At 39.2% G+C, this 17,822-nt stretch overlaps 3 protein-coding genes across 8 annotated transcripts; 1 reads left to right on the top strand and 2 right to left on the bottom strand.

Moving 5' to 3' along the window:
• Window positions 1-164: 164 nt before the first annotated feature.
• On the bottom strand, window positions 165-5,004 carry LOC122843347 (zinc finger BED domain-containing protein). 5 transcript variants are annotated; one of them, XM_044138037.1, is made up of 7 exons: window positions 4,796-4,965; window positions 4,543-4,630; window positions 3,707-4,117; window positions 3,460-3,587; window positions 2,882-2,942; window positions 2,032-2,451; window positions 165-978 (listed from the first exon to the last, which is right to left on the bottom strand). In XM_044138037.1, the coding sequence occupies exons 1-7, from the start codon at window positions 4,808-4,810 to the stop codon at window positions 614-616; spliced, it is 1,488 nt and encodes a 495-aa protein (XP_043993972.1). In that variant the 5' UTR covers window positions 4,811-4,965; the 3' UTR covers window positions 165-613. The 5 variants fall into 5 exon arrangements, with proteins under 5 accessions (XP_043993972.1, XP_043993962.1, XP_043993953.1 ...); XM_044138027.1 differs by having other exon boundaries at window positions 165-957; window positions 4,543-4,974; XM_044138018.1 differs by having other exon boundaries at window positions 4,543-4,968.
• A 395-nt stretch (window positions 5,005-5,399) lies between these two features.
• Window positions 5,400-12,430, bottom strand: gfod2 (glucose-fructose oxidoreductase domain containing 2). Of its 2 annotated transcripts, none has more exons than XM_044138061.1 (3): window positions 12,141-12,430; window positions 10,538-10,891; window positions 5,400-9,022 (listed from the first exon to the last, which is right to left on the bottom strand). In XM_044138061.1, the coding sequence occupies exons 2-3, from the start codon at window positions 10,788-10,790 to the stop codon at window positions 8,127-8,129; spliced, it is 1,149 nt and encodes a 382-aa protein (XP_043993996.1). In that variant the 5' UTR covers window positions 10,791-10,891; window positions 12,141-12,430; the 3' UTR covers window positions 5,400-8,126. The 2 variants fall into 2 exon arrangements, with proteins under 2 accessions (XP_043993996.1, XP_043994004.1); XM_044138069.1 differs by lacking the exon at window positions 12,141-12,430 and adding an exon at window positions 11,782-12,024.
• A 977-nt stretch (window positions 12,431-13,407) lies between these two features.
• thap11 (THAP domain containing 11) lies at window positions 13,408-15,290 on the top strand. Its single transcript, XM_044138009.1, has one exon. It carries the CDS (start codon window positions 13,913-13,915, stop codon window positions 14,723-14,725), a length of 813 nt encoding a protein of 270 aa, XP_043993944.1. The 5' UTR covers window positions 13,408-13,912; the 3' UTR covers window positions 14,726-15,290.
• The last annotated feature ends 2,532 nt before the right edge of the window (window positions 15,291-17,822 follow it).

Below are 17,822 nucleotides of genomic sequence, written 5' to 3'. Positions count from 1 at the left end.
GTGTACATTTAACTGAGTTTAAGTATTCATAGCACCAAAATTACTAACACAGGCCTACTGTAAACATTACCTTAAAAAATAAAACAGTTTGGTGCAAAACCTTTTTAACACCAAATCAAATTTACCTTTAAAGAAAAGGTAAACCTTAATAAAGACAAAGCAAACAAGGTCAATGAAACATATTTATATGAGAACTTACGTCAACAGAAAAAGTCCACAAAAATCATTTCTCCAACGCTTTTTTCTATTTAAAACAGTCTGAACCATGAATTTAAATGTTTACAAGTTTAAAATGCTCTATATACAGTTTTACATCTTACAGTATGGAAGTTCATTTTTCAAACTCTATTTTAAAAAAAGCTTATATAATCTACATGCTACACATTACAAAGCCACTTGTGAGTGTATCTGAATACAGAGTAATTTGAAGGCAGAAACGTTGCCCCGGGTCAGTTTCCTCCATATTTAAAGAAAACATCAGCTGGAACAGGAACTGAGCCACCGTGCATCAATTTTCTGGAAAAACATGTTTCACTTGGAAGGGAAGTTAACTATATATTTATTACATCACCCTGTGTTAGAATTAGTCTAACTCTTGCAGGAAGGCTAAGAATCAATGGGTCGCTTTGCTTTTGGAGAGCAAAGAGAATTCCTCCTTTTCCTGGTAGAGCTCTTCCCACTTCTTCCGCAGCTCTGCCTTTTCCTTCTCCAGCTCCTCTTTCTGTCGGATCAACTCGTCGGCTTCCTCCTGCTGGGCTTTCCTCAGCGACTCGATTGTCTCCCTGTCTGCAGCGGCTTCTCTGGCGCCGACTGTCTGCAGCCTTTCCAGCAGCTCCCGCTGCTGCTGCAGAGCCTGAGCCTCCTCCCTCTGCGTTCTTCTCAGAGCTTCAATCAGCTCCAGCTCCCGTTCAAAAACCCTGACCTCCACCTCTGGTTGCCTGGAGATCTTCAGTCCAGCTGAAGGGAAAGACGATCTCACTGTAACAGACGGTTGAAAGCTGATGTAAACAAATATTTATGCTCGATAGTGAAGGAATATATGACCAAAAGCTTTAAAGGTGACCTACTATGCTTCCTTTAAGAGCTTAGAATGCATCTATAAGCTATGTTAAACATGTTCATGGTGTTTTTTGCACAAAATCTTTCTTAAATGATGGGATTTTAGTCAGGTCAGTTCTGTCTATTTTTTTTAATTCCCCCACCAGGGGATCTTTTTGTGGGTTCTAGTGTCTCTTATATGACAGTAGGCTGACAGGGAAAGGGGAGTTATAGGGGGGAAGACATGCGGCAAATGTCGCCGGGTCCGGGAATCGAACCCGCGACAGCCGCGTCGAGGACTGAGGGCCTCCAAATGTGGGTCGCGCTATCCCCTACTCCACCACAGCACGCCCCAGTTCTGTCTATTTTGAGCTGTTTTATCTTGTCACTGCAAATCCAATTAAGCTGCTGCTGGCCACGCCCACAACTCAATGTTTACAGTTGCTCGTCAAAAAGACTGCAAACAGATGCACAATTATACAACCATACATCTTTGAAAAGCAAAAGTGGAACTTACTACACAACCGACAACAAAGAAGCAAGTGGCTTCTGGATGTTAAGTCCACAACAAAACGCCTGTCCTTTCCAGAAGCCATTGCACAGCGCATACAGTGGTATAAAGCCAGCTAACCAAACGTGCTGGAACTCTGCTGGAACTCTAGGTAATGGTGGGATGGTCTGTGATCGTGACTGAACATTTGAGAGCTTTATCAAATGGCTCATTTTTTTGTTTTTGTTTTATTCATTTAACCATGTAAACCCCATTGAGATCTGGATCTCATTTTCAAGAGGGACCTGGGCAGAAGTCTGCAATAATTTTCCAGACACTAGAAGAAAAAATTACCTTACTGCCAAAAATTAAGTGCTTGGAATGTTTGGAAGCAGTTGAGAGCCAAATGAAAGTGCAAAACGTGCAAAATGTTAATTTTGAATACATAAACCTGGTTTTAATAAAAACCATAAACACTTTCAAAAGCAGCAATAGAGACTTACCTGACAGTTCATGTTTTATTAACGGACTTTCGGTTGTTCCACCGTGGCCATTTGAGTCTGGTGACAACTGTTTGAGTGAGTTGGATCCCAGCTCAGAAAACACCTTCGGGTGTCTTTTTGACAGATGCCGATGCAGATTACCGGTGCAGCCGCTGTCGTAGCACTGCAGCTTCCTCATACAAATGCGACACTGAGCTGCTTCTGAACTCTCTAATCTCTCAAAGTGCCTCCAGATCACGCTCCTCCTGCGGTCTTTGGTCTGCGGTCTCTCAGAGGAGCTTTCACCTGCCTCTAACTGAAACGCTTCTTGTGCCAAACCTTCTTGCAAAGAGTCGGAATTGTCATTTATGATATGACTGGCATCAGGTTCGATAGAAGGGGTCATGACGTCAGAGCTGTCGTCCTCCACTCTAACTTCCACTGATGAAAAAGAAATTTTAAGTACCAATTATTATCGAGGCTTTAAATGCGGCTCTGAAGTCTCAGTGTCTAAAATAACTTTCCTACAGTCAGTAGCAGTAAGTTTTCTGAATATGAGTGCAGCTGGTTTAATCCAACATACTAAGAATTGCAAAAGCGCCATTTATTACTGCGGCTGTTATGATTTTCTACATAAAGGTGTGAATTGATCATTGGGACCAGAATTCTGCCTGTCTTTTCCTCTTAATAAAATCCCTCATGCTCAAACAGGTACACATCAAAAATATGCAGGATTTAGGTCCGAAAGAAAACATCCCTTTCAGGAAGTGGTCGAGCCTAGAAATTCAGATTACCGAGAAAAATCTTGACTCATCTTTGGAAAATAATATCAAAAATAATAATAAGACAAGTTAGAGCAATCGATGCTCACCCGGAAACCATTTCTGTCCACTGTCCCACATGGTTCCCCCCGTTCCGTCACCATTTGAATCCTGCAGAAGAAGAAAAGTTCTCCAGTGTAGCTTAGTGGACAGAAACTTTAAAATAACACTTCATGTCTTTTGGTCAGGCTGGAAGAGATACAACCTTTTAAACTCTGAGATTTCTGAATGCAGTTGCAGCAATTAAGAATATTTCATCTCCTGTGGTTTAAGTTATGTGTAGAATGCTTCATTATGCAAGTTAAAGTCATATATTTACACGTATATGAAGATTTTTCTGCTTTATCGCACTGCTATAATATTTCTATTTGCTAAATGCCAGAATAATAAAGGGAGAAATTTTCTTTTACGCCACAATCAGAGGCGTACATAAACTGAGATTCCTTTGTTTTTAAACAATAAAGGAAAGCCCAGGTGATGATGGATTTGTAAGCGATAAACAGACTTAAGTAGAAACGCTTTTTTAATCTGATCTCAAACAGAAGAAGCTTCAGCTAATTTAAAGTTGGACAGTGAGAAAAAATATCTTCTTTTAACTGTAATTGTTTTAAGTGGACAAATAGCTTACCTCTGCTTCTATTATTTTCTCAGCGGACTCTCCTTGTGGTATGCCTGGAAGCTTGTTTATCGCTGGAATATCAGGTTCATTCAGTGTGGTCATAATGTGAGATTCCCCATCATCCAAAACCAATTTCACTACACAACAAGAGAAAAATAAACATCCTAAAGAAGCTCTGATGATGACAAGAGACCATGCTGTCCCCTCACTGATAAAACTACACATGAAGAGAACTGGTTTCATTGACCAAACGTACCTGGATGGGGCTCTGTTCCTATGTAGGATTCACGAGAGACACCGGCTGCATTTACATCCTGTGAGGGCACAGCAGGGCGGTGGTTGGTGGACAGCAGCTCTGAAAGCACCTTTGGGTGCCTCTTTACCAAGTGTCGACGAAGGTTGCTAATGCCGCCACTTTTGTGCAACTTCTTCATGCAAATGCGGCAGCGAGCGGCGTTCAAGTTGTCCAAATGTTCAAACAGTCTCCAAATCAAGCTGCGCCTGCGTGACTGCTTGTTGGGAATGTGGCTAAGATCGTCTTCGTGTATTAGATGAGCTAGGGAGCCTCGTGGCGAAGTCTCACAGAGGCCACTGACAGCAGTGCTGGGGTCAGAATTATTCTGGGTGGTCCTGGTGTTGGATTCGTCATCATCCACCGACACTACAACTGAAAAACAAACGGGTGTTTTCTTTAAAAAAAAAAAAAAACCTTGATTTTTGTCTCTAAAAGCAGAAGGCATCATAAAGACATTATTTCAGCCCCAAAATACATCTTCACTTAAATGCTCCACATGAGACTAAAGTTTAGCATTGTTTACATTCCGAACCAGATTTAAGCTAACCAGCTATGAATAAAGTAAGGTTTCATTTGCATAAAAGTGAACTTCAGCTGAATGACAATGAAAAGCAAAATGTGGCGTAAAACTGAGGCCACATTTTAAAATCTCCTGGAAACTGGGCGTGTATCCAGCCACACAAAAAACATGTCGTATTTGAAAGGTAACTGCACAGTTTCCAAACAACAAAACAGATTACAAGCAGTCAGGGATGAAACAAACAAACTAATAACAGGAAATAACCAGGAAGGCATACCAGAGATGATCTGTTCATCATCTATTTCCATATGCTGGTGGTCGTGGCTGGCGGCAGCTTCGTGGTCTCTTTCCATACCTCTGTAGACCTGTGTGGGGTGTTTGAGGCGCAGATGTCTTAGCATCGGAGTGGTGGAGCCGTGCTCCTTTTTATGAAGGAAACGATTACACAGCACACACTGCACCGACCCTTCGTCTATATCTGTAAAAAAGCTCCACACCACGCTTCTCTTACGGTATGTGTCCAGCTTTACCTTTCGGGGTCCCATACCACACGGTACCGATGACCCAGTTTGGTCTAAAACCAAAATTTGAGTGTTGGCTGATCTTCATTAGCTGTCATGCTAAGTTAGCCGAACTGACTCAGACTGCGTTCTTTTTTTCAGTTCTTCTTCGACCACTACTATTCAGGTGCGCTGGCGCCACCAGCTGGGCAGAACGGTGAATTTCTGACATATTCAACCTCCAAATCCCAGTATCATGTATTGTATAAACATTTAGCGTTTTGTGTACTACAATTTTAAATAATTGAGTTGACAGGGCTAAAGTCTTGAAAATGAATATATTGTCTAAGTGATTTATGAGATAAAGGTAAAACAAAAAAATAATGACGTATGATGATTTACGAGCAGCTTTTACACAATGCTATGGAAATGTCTTTTTAGGAAACATGCAGTTTCAGTTTTTAAGCTATTTTTGATGATTTTATGTATAAATTTTTACTGGTGAATGTTTGTAATGGAAGGCTACACATGAATTCCATATCGGGAGGACTGAAGTATCTTAATATTGAAGCAGGCAACATAAAAAATAATTTTAAAAAAGCTGAAAAAAAGGTTCAAACTTGCCAGTTGTCCATTTTGTCAAAAAAGCTTTATGACAGAAATTACTATACTTTACATTTTCTTTTATATTACATTCCAGAAATATTTTTTTCTATACAAAAACTATTATAAGTTGACACGTCATTTTATGAAGTCCTGATAGAAAAAGGCAGAATGAGAAACATTCCTATCGAACAAACCAAAAACAGGAAAGAAAATACATTGAATGGATGATTTATTTATCACCAAGCTAAAACTCTCAAGATACTACAACCTGTTTTAATTTGTGTTGTTATAAACAAGAGAAATGACACACTCAGGTCGGAAAATGGCCTTTAAATTAATACAATTATATTTATTAAAAGAAAAATATCTGTCATACAGATTAACAGTACAGTTTATCAACTCTGAAGCAGCAAATTAGTGCCCAAAATGTCATATTAGTTAAAACAAGACTAAATCTAAAAATAAAAAAAAAAATAAGAAAAAAAAAGATATATAAATATTACAGCATCAAAACAGAAATTCACAGGCTGAAAGACAATGGACAAACATGTCAAACTTTCTACAGGGAATAATAAATAAATACAAAAGTTTATTAGAAATGTTGAAGTCACATTTGCAGCAAGCTGGCTTGTGCAACACTAAATCGTTTAGTAGACAGGTGGCATTTTATCAGTGTGAAGACAAAAAAAGTTGCTGATAAGGTGATAAAAAAAATGAGCTGGAATGCATTTTAGCAGTGATAATTCAGCAGAAACATTTTCTACAGAAATTAATGTAAACTACAGCCCTGCTGACAAATGAGATGTAACAAATATATTAAAATCTACATTAGCCAATAAAAAAAATTGGACAGATTAAATAACATAAAATATTCTTTAACTTCCCCTGATTCCCATTTAACTGGAGATTTGACTGTAATAAAAAGGCAGCTGCTATGTGGCGGATTGGACCCACTCGCACCGGACTACGTTTTAATTTAGAATCGTAAACTTTATTTTTTTTTGTAAAAAAAAAAAAAAAAAGTGTAAACTTAAGTTTGTATCTTTAAAAAATGTTTAAATCTCCAGGTAAACCTAACAGGTAAATGTTATGGCTTCAGTTTTGATAGATAAAAAGATTGCAGGCAGATTTTTCACGATGTCATCAAGACTTATTTAAGAAAATCCAAACGATTAAAAAAAAACATTTCATCCGTCTTACAACAATAACTATAATTTTCATCTAAATGTAGGACATTTCTTTTAAAATAATGGAAATGCAGCACGTGAAACCAAACCTCTGGCTTATTTACAGCGAGCCGCTCAAAAACAAACATTCAAACTTACCCGGTCGCTTTCAGGGGGCCGTTGCTTCAAACGAGATATTTATGTTCTCTATGTAGCTTATTTCACTCAGTCCCTGGTATATTTACCACAGCGTGTTGTAACAGAAAGAAAAACAACCTACTATTATTTCTTTATCTGGTTAGGTTACTTGTAGCAATCAATAATGTGAATAATTTTGACCATTTTTAATGTAAGAAAGCCAACAACAATAAGTCAATAGTATCCTAAAGTTTTTGTCAATAACAAACATTTTGCCAATAACATAATGGATTATTGCACTGAAATATAATAATATTTGCAGCTGATGTAATTTAATAACAAAACTATATATCAGATTATTTGAAACTTTGGTGTTCTGCTCATCAAGTATTTTTAGACTTTTATATTTAAGTATTGATTAAGGAAAGGCGTTGGGCTGCGCTTTCTATGTAATGAGAGATAATTTTAAAACTTTCTTATATAATCTCCATTTCATTTTCTTATATATTTGAATTTTTGATTTAATATTTGGAGGAATATTTCTTTTCACAGTATTGGCGAAAGGTTATTTGTTCAAATACTTCCTTAAAATGTTAGTGAATTATTATGTTTATAGCTTTGTTACATTTAAAATGTTCAAAATTGTGAAGTTATTTGCAATTTTATCAGTATTTGTTGCTACATTAGTCACTTTAACCAAAATTAGAGCTAAAATAAAACAAAACTAAATGTAAACGCCCCACAGCATTATTATTTCTGTTCTGATCTTATTTAACTATCAGAGGTAAATTATGAAAAGCACCTTGTTAGTCAAATTATTCTCTTGCTTCATATTTAAACCTAAAGTAAACTCGGATGAATTAGTAGTGATATAACCAATACTTAGTCAAACAATAATTTTGATTTTAAGTACAAAACGGTTCAACTTGTCTTAATGTAAATGCAAAACTTGAGGGAAAATATTTTGCTACAGACTTTGTTGCACAAATTAAGCACATAGATTATTCTGTCACGTGCAAAAACCAAGTATTAAATGCAGTTGTTGTGCCTTACTGACACAAACGCGTTTACAAACCGACAAAAATACATTCCCTACTTCTCAACTTCAAAATGAGCCAGATGAATACAGCATCTACGGGATTATTGGCACATGTGTGTCACAAGGCTGTCTGTATTTCTACTGGTCCGAACCCAAATAATAAGGCTGTGGTTTACTAATGGAGTACTAATGGAGTGCTCTCCTTCCTCCAGGCGCACAATGCAGCTGTGTCTGTGTCGGCTAAATATTAATCTGCAAAACCTGAGAGGAAGTGAACAAGTGGAAGAAAGCAGTTGTGTGTGTGTGTGTGAGAATGTGTGATGTAAACGGCCAAAGCAGCTGCATCACAAAGAGACGTTCAGAGTCCCGTTCTGTCACGCAGGTAGTTTTTGCACTCAGTGAATGTTTCGGTTCAGTTTTTGTTTCTCTGCAGCGCCTCGCACAGGTTGTGGTTGGGGTCCGGCTCCTGACTCATGATCTCCACGCAGACCCACTCCCCACTGCTGCTGGACTGTTTCACCGCCTCTACCACCGTCTGCACGTACAGGCCGTCTTCGAAGGTTGGCGCCGAGGCAACCGGACCTGGTGACCATGATCGCCGCTCCTCGTGAGCCTGGAAGGACTGTCTCAGCGCCTTCACCATGGAGCTCAGCCCCTGCAGGTGAGGGCGGGGCATTTCTTTCGCCTCCGGTCCGACGCCACCGCCGTCAGCCAGCAGCAGCTCTTCGCGATCGCTCCCGTTGCGTTGGCCGTACAGCTCGGTTCCCCTGGCGACCAGCCTGCCAGCAGATCCGACAATCATAACCTCGTGCACGAACGACCCCGGCAGGTTGAAGTTCAAGGTCACGGTGCAGCACACGCCCGAGGATCCGGTCCCACCCATCAACATTTGGAAGAAACAAAAGTCGTCGCTGGTGACGCGGCGGATGCCTCGGATCAGGTTGTTCTGTTGCACAAAGGTCCGCAGTAAGCCGTGCACGCGGTGAGCTCTGGTTCCCGTGAGGTAACTCAGCAGGTCGATGATGGCCGAGCCCACGATGTGCAACCCGCCGCCGCCCATCAGCTCCTCGCAGGTCCAGCCGTACGACTGGTCCAGGAGGCTCGGGCCGTAGACCCGCACGTCACACACCTGCATGTCCCCGACGTAGCCCTCCAGCAGCAGCCGTCGCATCGCCGCAAAGGCCGGCAGGAAGCGCAGGGTGTTACCCATCATGCTCAGCAGCTGAGGGTAGTATCTGGCTGCAGTCACCATCTTGAAAGAGTCAACAGCGGTTGCAGCTTTCTCACACACGACATTCTTACCAATACCTGTAAGACAGCGGGAACAGACGGAAAAACTCAGCTAAAGCTCAACTATTGAACTCACACTGCACAAAAACTGATTATTTTCACATCAGATCCAATTTTAATCTATTACTTTTCTCACTTTTTCTAAAAAACAAAATTACAAATGACAGAAAATATTTTCCTAAACTGATTTTCATCATCCCTTCTGTGAGCTGTTACAACACAGTATTAGGGGCAAGGCTGCAAAAATGTTTTTTTGTTTAATTTCAACATTAAATTTTTTGGGATTCTTGAATACATTTTCCAATCATGTTGTTTTAATGAAAAAAATGTTTCTAGAGATCTAATCAAACCAGCTCAATCTGTGTGGTTCTTCCCTCAAAATAGACTGAGTTGTTTCCACAATCATTTCAAAGTCCTGCTACTGGTAATAATTTGATGCTGATGTGTTTAAAGATTTAGAGTTTTGTCATTTGTAAAACCAATATCAAATTATAACTTCAAAAGATGCTCAACATTTCTCATTTTCATTTTTTATTTACTTGGACAGAATCCTCATAAAATTACTACTTCATTCTCCTAATATTATGACGTTTTTCTGGTAATATGGGTATATTTCATATTATTTCGACTTTAGTGTCATACGTCTGTATTCTTGTAATATTATGACTTTATCCTTGTAATTTTTAAAAACAAGTCTTAGCCTGGCCCATATATTGAGTTGGCCTGAATTCAAAGTCCAAATAAACAGAAGCTCTAAAGCACATTTGTCAAATAAAATGGTGGCTTTGGTTGTGCAATGATAAATAATATATATATTTTTTTTTTAAATCCTAATTTTCTAAAAATTAAATCTTCAATAAACAAAAACTCAACTAAGAGATAAAATCAATTTATCACCTGGCCTGAAAACGCAAAATAAATGCAACACTTTGCCTATCTGAACCATGTTTTGCAAACATCTTCAACCCATTGTGACCACTGCTGGGAGTAACAAAGTCTACAGTAACTGTAAATTGAACAAGGTAGAGGTATTTTAACAGACCGAAGGACTGACTGCTTCAGCTGGTCCAGCCTGTCTGTTCACATGTCACACACCGGGTGTGTTCTGCATGCAGAAATCTTCGATAAGCAGCGTGTTAGATCCCCTCTTGAAGGCTTCCCTGCTGAAGGACTTGTCTACTTGTCTTCCCTGCAAGTCCTTCAGCAGGGAAACATTCAGGAAGTTGCAACCAAAACAGGAAACTGAGCTCAACCCTGAAGAATTCCAACAGATGCTTTACACCGACGCCCCTCCGGTACAGTAATGTTAGGATTACTTCGAAGAGTTAAAAAAAATAAAAATATCAGATCAGTTCCTCCAGGGGAGGAAATGTTACGGTTAGTGCAATTATTTCTGAGGGAAGTCTCGTCTGCCACACCCAGTGAGATCACAGTCAATGGAAACACCTTAATATTATACTTTCAGCACAAAACAAAGTTAATTTAGTCAAAATTAAAATCTAAATATTAGTGAAAGTATTTTAAAACGCTTACCCAGTGCTTTGACTGCAATTTGTCTTGTCATTGAGGGGGGAATATAGATGCACACCAGATCGACGTCTTGGTGCAGGAGGACGTCGTCGGATCGGCTGGTGTGAAACGGGATGTCGAGTTCCTTTGCCAAGCAGCAAGCTTCCTCTTCGCTTCGTCCCCAAAGCGCATGGACTTCAAAGCCCTCGGCTTGCAGCAGCGGGACCAGCACTCGGGCTGTGCTCCCGGTGCCAAAAACACCAACTCCTGGCAACATGGCCCTGCCGCTTGGCGTTACTCTACACGTGGACCACAGCCATCCATTCCAGTTTCTCAGCAGTAGATCTGCTTTTTTTTGGTAAAGTTAGAGGAAGTTACCTGTGAAAATGAATAAATAGATCTTTAAGGATCAACGATAAACATTTCTGTAACTAAACAGCAGCCTTGCTTAGGGTCTCCTATCAGAAAGCCCTTAAAATATCCTGACACGTTCTTCAACATCCTCTACACCCATCAAGTATATATAGTATCACAAGGAGGCCTGTCACAATAACAACTTTTGCTGGACGATATGTTGTCCCAAAAGTTACTGTTGGTTTGAGACCATTTTCAAGTAATAAAATGGTAATAGCAAAATAATCAAACTTTTAATTTTAATGTACATTTAACACTGGAACTGGGAGAAATTTTAAATATCTAAAATAAATAAATAAAAAAACAACAACAAATGAAATTAATTAAGAAGTATGTGTAAACAAAACTGTCCATCAAAAAAGGGAGATTAGTTGAGAATAAAGTACCAGACTGAAGACTTTTCTCATCCAGTTTTTGGTAGAAAGACAGAGAAGGAAAAAAACAATAAATTATGCAAATGGAAATTATTGAGCTTGTTTTAATTTATTATGCAACTAACAGATTTATTAGTTTTTGGACAAGTCTAATCTTAAGTATAAAAACACAGATAATTGGAATCATTTAAAAGTTATTTTAATGCTCCTTCAGTTGAGAAAGGAGCCTTTACTCATACAGTGTGCTGCAGGTTTATGCTAGTAGAGTATGAGTGGCTATTTACTGCATGTGTGCAAACAGATGACCTCACACCATGATCCCAGGTGTGATCATGGTGTGATCACAAACAAAGAATGTGTGAATGAGCACCTGTATTACCAGTGAAACCAGAAGTAAACTCTCCCCACTCATGAACCAGGAACAATGGAAACCGTCACTTATCACACTGCTTATCAGCAGGTCAAGGCTTTTTCACTTACTGTCACCATGAGAATCTACTGAAGCTGCGTCCAGTCAGGTGGACTGATGATAAACCATTTATTTATCAAAACCAGAAATTACTGGCGCGCACACATAATATTAAAACAGATGCGGCATACAAGTATCACCATTATAAGGAGTATTTCATAAAGGCGAAGAGCTAACCACACAGAGACAATTGATAACCAGCTAGCGCATCCAGCTAGCCGCACAAACAGATGCAGAGAGAACTCACAAAACTCGCGATAAACTCGCGACTCTACATACATAACAGCATAATTTAAAATTAACGCTGGTTCTCGAAAGTCATACACTTAATATGGCACAAGAACGCGAACTGATGTCACAGAGTACCTACCGGTGGGTCATCGTCCGCAGCAGCGATAGGTTGAACCCGGGCGCTGCCCATTTGCTAATGATGGTAACTTCAGTAGCAACGGTTGGGCGGAACCGGAAATACTGTCGACGGAAATTTTATTGTGGAAAAACACTGAATACGGATTTAAATACGAGATTCACACCAGATGAAAACGCTTTGAAAGCATATTTTGTGTGATTAAAGGAACACAGCTCTTTATCTTACGAAATTTTGCAAATGTCGTTCTGTAAAAAGTGGCAAAGAGTCCCACTGAACTAAATGCAGTTTGCGACCGAACCTGCTCAATCAACCGATTCAATTTTTACGGGAACGTTCAGATATGGTTTTCGTTTATCAATCTTTACATCAAATAGAAACCAAGATCCTACATATAGTCGAATTAAAAAGAGAGACAAAGATTTTTTTAAACATTAAAAATTTTAACAATATAAACATCATTTGGGCAGTGTCAATTTAGAGAACTTGTGAAAAATATCAACGAAAATGTAACAGATTACACGATTAAGAAGAAAAATAAAGCAACATTTAATATAAATACAACTTGGAGATGTATGGTATGTATATGCACCAGTACTTGATCAGGACTTCTCATTTTTGAGTTACTGCCTCAATGTAGTTTGGAGGCCATCAGGATGTGGAACTGCAGAGGTGTGATTCTTTGAAGTTATTATCAGTAATAGTTCCTTTACCTATTGTGAAAATATGTCATGTTATATGTCAAGACTTTGTTGGAGCATTTTCTGCTAAAAAATGAAATCAGCACAAAGTGCTCTAAAATGTACTGATGGCTGTACTGATTAAGTAAGTTGATTTTAAATGGTTTACCGGTTCAGGAGTGCTTAAAATACCAACCCTCAGAGCTGAGGTTGTCTGCAGCTTACTTTTTCCTTTTATTAAATTTCCTGCTCATATAAAGCTCACAATGAATAGCCAGCTCTTTTGTCATTATTGAATATAATTTTGTTGATAAATAGCTTACAAATTTATAAAGAATATTCAAATGCCAGCATTTTAATGTTTCCTATTTCTATTAAAAATAAATCGTTCATGTTAGGCATATACTTAAGAAAATATTTATTCTCTAAAATAATAAGTTTTCTTTAAGTTTTGAAACAAAATTTATTCAAGCAAAAAACAATTTTACAGAAAAGATTTGACATAGATTTCAAAGTCTTTCCCTGTGGAGAGTGATATTGAAATAGATAACTTTTTTTTTTTTTACCTTCATCCATTTGAACAATATTTGGACAGGTTTTCAGCATTGTATTTTCTTAATGACACTAATTTCACCATAGACATAAACAGTTATGCAGCTATTACTTATAATAATAATAATAATAGAAACAAAAAGATCTAAGGTGGATGCGACTGAATTTATTTTTGACCACAGGGGGCGCTGCATAAGTGGCACTGTCAAAAAGGACGCGCAAAGGATCCTGGGACTTTTAGTTCTCAGTGAGCAACGGCTGGCTAGATAACACTCCGAAGAGCAAAAAAAGACCTCTGAATAGTTCGTCTGCGTTAAATTTAGCGTGAGTACGAGATCCACAAGCTTTGAATTTGAACAGCTTTTGGTGGATTTGTACCGAAGAGCAGCTTACTTTGGGCCAAAATAAACAGGAAGTTGTTAGCTTTGTGGGACGTGTAGTTCCGTTTGTAGGCCGCCAAGCTTAATAACAACGCATACAAAAAAGAAATAGCTACAAAATAACCAAAAACAGAGATTGTGCTTCTTAACCTTTTGAGAGAACATGCCCGGGTTCACTTGCTGTGTCCCCGGCTGCTACAACAACTCGCACCGGGACAAGGACCTGCGCTTTTACACGTTCCCCAAGGACCCCTCTCTGAGGGAGCAGTGGCTGCGGAACATCTCCCGGGCCGGGGTCAGCGGCTGCTTCAGCACCTTCCAGCCCACCACCGGCCACCGCGTCTGCAGCGTGCACTTCGCCGGCGGAAGGAAGACGTACATCGTCCGGGTGCCGTCTCTCTTCCCCCTGCGGGGCGTCAATGAGCGCAGGAGTCGGCGGGGCAGAGGGAAGAAGTTGTCCAGCTCGGCCCCTGCCCCCGGGATCGTCGCTACCAGCGTGCTGGGGAACACGACGGGCGTCGTCGAGGGCACCACCGGAGGAGAGGCCGGCGACGATAGCATCACCGTGGTTCAGATAGGCAACAACGGGGAGTACTTGGGCACGGCGCGTCTTCCCGCGCAGGCAGTGGTACCCTGTAACTGCGCCCCGCAGAGTATGGTGGAGCTTAAAGTTGAAGACTTAACCGGGGACTCCGTGGGCAACCACCAGCAGCGGTCCGTCCAGTACCTGAGTGTGACCAGCAGCCCGCTGGACCACTCCTACTCCCTGACCACCGGCACCACGTCTGCAGAGCTGCTGCGGAAGCTGAACGAGCAGCGGGACATCATCGCGCTGATGGAGGTGAAGATGAAGGAGATGAAGGCGACCATCCGCCAGCTGCGAGTGGCTGAGGCCAGGTTGCTGGAGGAGGTGCGGGAGCGAGACCGGCTGCTGAGCAGCAGCCCGATGGCTGGGAACTCCCGGAAGAAAAATTGACGAGGAGGCGACTGAAGTTACCCGAACCGACCCTTTACATGGACCCAGATCCATCAGGAGGAGTGTGAGGAATAATCCTGCCCAGTTTTGTATTAAACTAAAACAGATTGCCTGTTTTTAGGTAGCAGATTAATTCATCTTACTGCTAGTCGCATAGGAACTGAACACATTTTACGCCCCCAATATTCCCAAGTCAAGCATATTTCTAAGCGAAAGGAGCAGAAGTTGAACTCTGAACTTTCTAGTCGCACAGGGGTTTTTCTACTGACTGTTTTGACTTTGTGTCCAGGCCTTTCACCTTATAGTAGGAGGCTGACCCAAGCAGCAGCTTGTGCTTTAACATGAAGGGCACCAAGATGAACAAAACACTACTGAGAAGCATTTTCATCATTTAAATGAACTCAGCCCTCATCACAGATGCCTTTCAATGAACTTTAAGTTAATTTACCTTTGTTGCTTTTGAAAATATTTGTGCAAGGGAAGTGTAGGTTTAGGAAACTCCTTAGAATAGCAAGCGTCCCTCAACATCGGAAATGTTAATAAAGGAAGTTTCAACATGTTTAAATGTGCTTTTTTTTTTTTTTTCCCTGGAGGAAAACATTTACTGAAGTTACAGTTTGCAGCTTCTACATGTAATCTGCCTCAAGCTAGTTTTGTTTTCGTTTTGTCATGCCAGCTCATTGTATCATGTTGGATTGAGCGCATTTTTATTGTGCTGTCTTTAGGGCTTTATGCACAATACATTTTAGACATTTCTTAGTTTTGAACTCAGTCTGATAGATGTGCTTCAATCTCTGCTTGAAGTCAATGTCATTGTGAAAGTTTTATTCTGACTTGCATAAAAAAACTTCTCAATGTCAAATTTATCTTATCTTTATCACTTTAAAAAGAGGTTTGAAACTGCACCAAAGGGCTGTACAAAAATGACAATAGAATAAGTTGATGAAAAGAAAGATGTAGTGAAAAAATATATATATATATTGATATTTTGTCCAGTTGTTGTCACTACCTGAGGCTGTAATGAGCTTCTGCGGTGCTTCAGATGCAGACAATGACAGCTGACTGCAGGGTGACGTTTGCTTTAAAAAAAATTAAAATAAAATTTCGCATTGGTTCCTGAAAACTACTTTGAAGCAGAATTTTTTGGGGGGTTGATTTGTGAAAACGCTGAACAATATATTTCTATATATTATAAAAGATCAGTCACAAAGATTTGTGCTAGAGATTGAACAAAGTCCTAAAGTGATGACCCATTTGTACCAATTCTCTAACTTCTGTTTGTTGCTTCAAATTTTCCACATTATTTTCTCATGATTGCAGTTATTTTGGAAAGTGCACCAGTTTCTCCTGCAGGAAAACACCTACAAGTCATGATGCTGCCACCACCACTCCATCATCTCCTTTCCGACTGCTGGGTATTCTTCAGGTGTAAATAGAAAAATGCTCTGCTTACCTTTTTAAAAACTTGAAAAGACATAAAAAGGTAAGTTTTGTACATATTAAAGACTCCCAAGAGATTTGAGTGTAAATTCAATGAAGACCCAAAGCTGTTTAGAAAAGAAGATATTTGATTTAAATTATTCAGTCCCTCAGGTACAAGACCATTTCAACAGATGCTTGGAAAATAAACAAATAATTTGTCAAAAAAACACCAATGGCACACTAGTTAGCTGTTTTACACATCAGCACGAATTATATAAATGTTAAGTCAGAAGAATAATGTATGCATCTTTACCACACAGAAGTTTGTGAATGAGTGTAGATGGGGACAAAAAGCTGAAGGGAAAAACTTAGTTATAGTTTTATGGCTATAATTAATATAATATGGCTCTCTGGATTTAAAAGTTCTGATATTTAACATTGATTCTTACATTTGGGTTGCAAACCTCATGGCTTTCTAAAGAAATTAACCATTTTGGAAGAAATACAAACAAAATCATGTCCAGAGGCACAGGTAGCATTTCACAGTTTGTAATGCCACTTGTTGATTAAAAATGTACAAAAAGCAGCTGTGAAACAAATATAAAAAACAGGAATTTCTATAAATTATGGCTTTTGTTGGCCATACTGACAAAGGTTTCAAATTTTTTTTACTCTATAATATAATCCTTTTTGAACACAAAACTTGATAATCAACATTTGCGCAATCATTAATAAAATGAAATTTTCTGGCTTAAAAAAATATATTTTTCGCAAATAAAAATCATAAATATCAAGTAAGAAGAATCAGATTATAATGTTTGGCTTCTTTAAAACATTCTGGATCGCATACATTTACCAAATCATATACGTAATAAACATCAGCCTTTACTATTGCAAGTGAAAATTTTAAAACAAAGTCTATGGATAGAAATGTGTGTGATGTGTGCTAGAAAACCAAAGAATCCGACACTGTTTATCGTTTTAACCCAAAATGCTGCCTGACAGTGAAACAATTCAGACGTAAAAAAGAGAATTTAATGGATCCCAAAAAGAAATTGTATGGAAACCAAATATTCCAGCACTGAAAAATCCTTTTAACACACAATTGATTTTATATTTATGGTTTATCACTCACTAAAGTACTAAAAATATAATATTTACTAGACTTTTTTCTTCAAGATGTGTCCCAATTTTGTAAAAGTGATAATTATTAAAGAGCAGAAATTACTAGCCAACAGCTAACTGTTGCAGCATGATTTTTAACCTCTAGATGGCGATGTGATGAATAAATGCTTAGCGTCCCTTCAGCTCCCGTCATTATGGCTTAATTCAATTCATGACTGTATGTGATTGCAGGTTTAATTGTATCTCTCTCTCTTTTTTTGCGTGTTGAAATACTTAGTGCAGCTCCTCCAAGCAAACTTAAACGCATGAAACCTGCCGTGCCAATGTGCATGAAACAGAGAAAGCAGCAGAGACGATGAATGGATAGACGGAGCGAGGATCCAGATCTCTAATCTCATCTGGATTTATTTATTTTTACCCCCAACAGTGTTGCATAATTCCTTAATCCAGCGCTGTCGATCAAACTTACACAACTCTATATTTATTTTCTGTCGTTTACAACTGATGTCTTCCTGTTTGGACCGACAGCAGCTTTTCAGTCAGGGAGATG

This window comes from Gambusia affinis, linkage group LG02 (assembly GCF_019740435.1).
Source record: "Gambusia affinis linkage group LG02, SWU_Gaff_1.0, whole genome shotgun sequence".
Classification (NCBI taxonomy): Eukaryota; Metazoa; Chordata; class Actinopteri; order Cyprinodontiformes; family Poeciliidae; genus Gambusia; species Gambusia affinis.
Note: the sequence above shows the minus strand (reverse complement) of the source record. Positions and strands in the feature narration are given on the sequence as shown.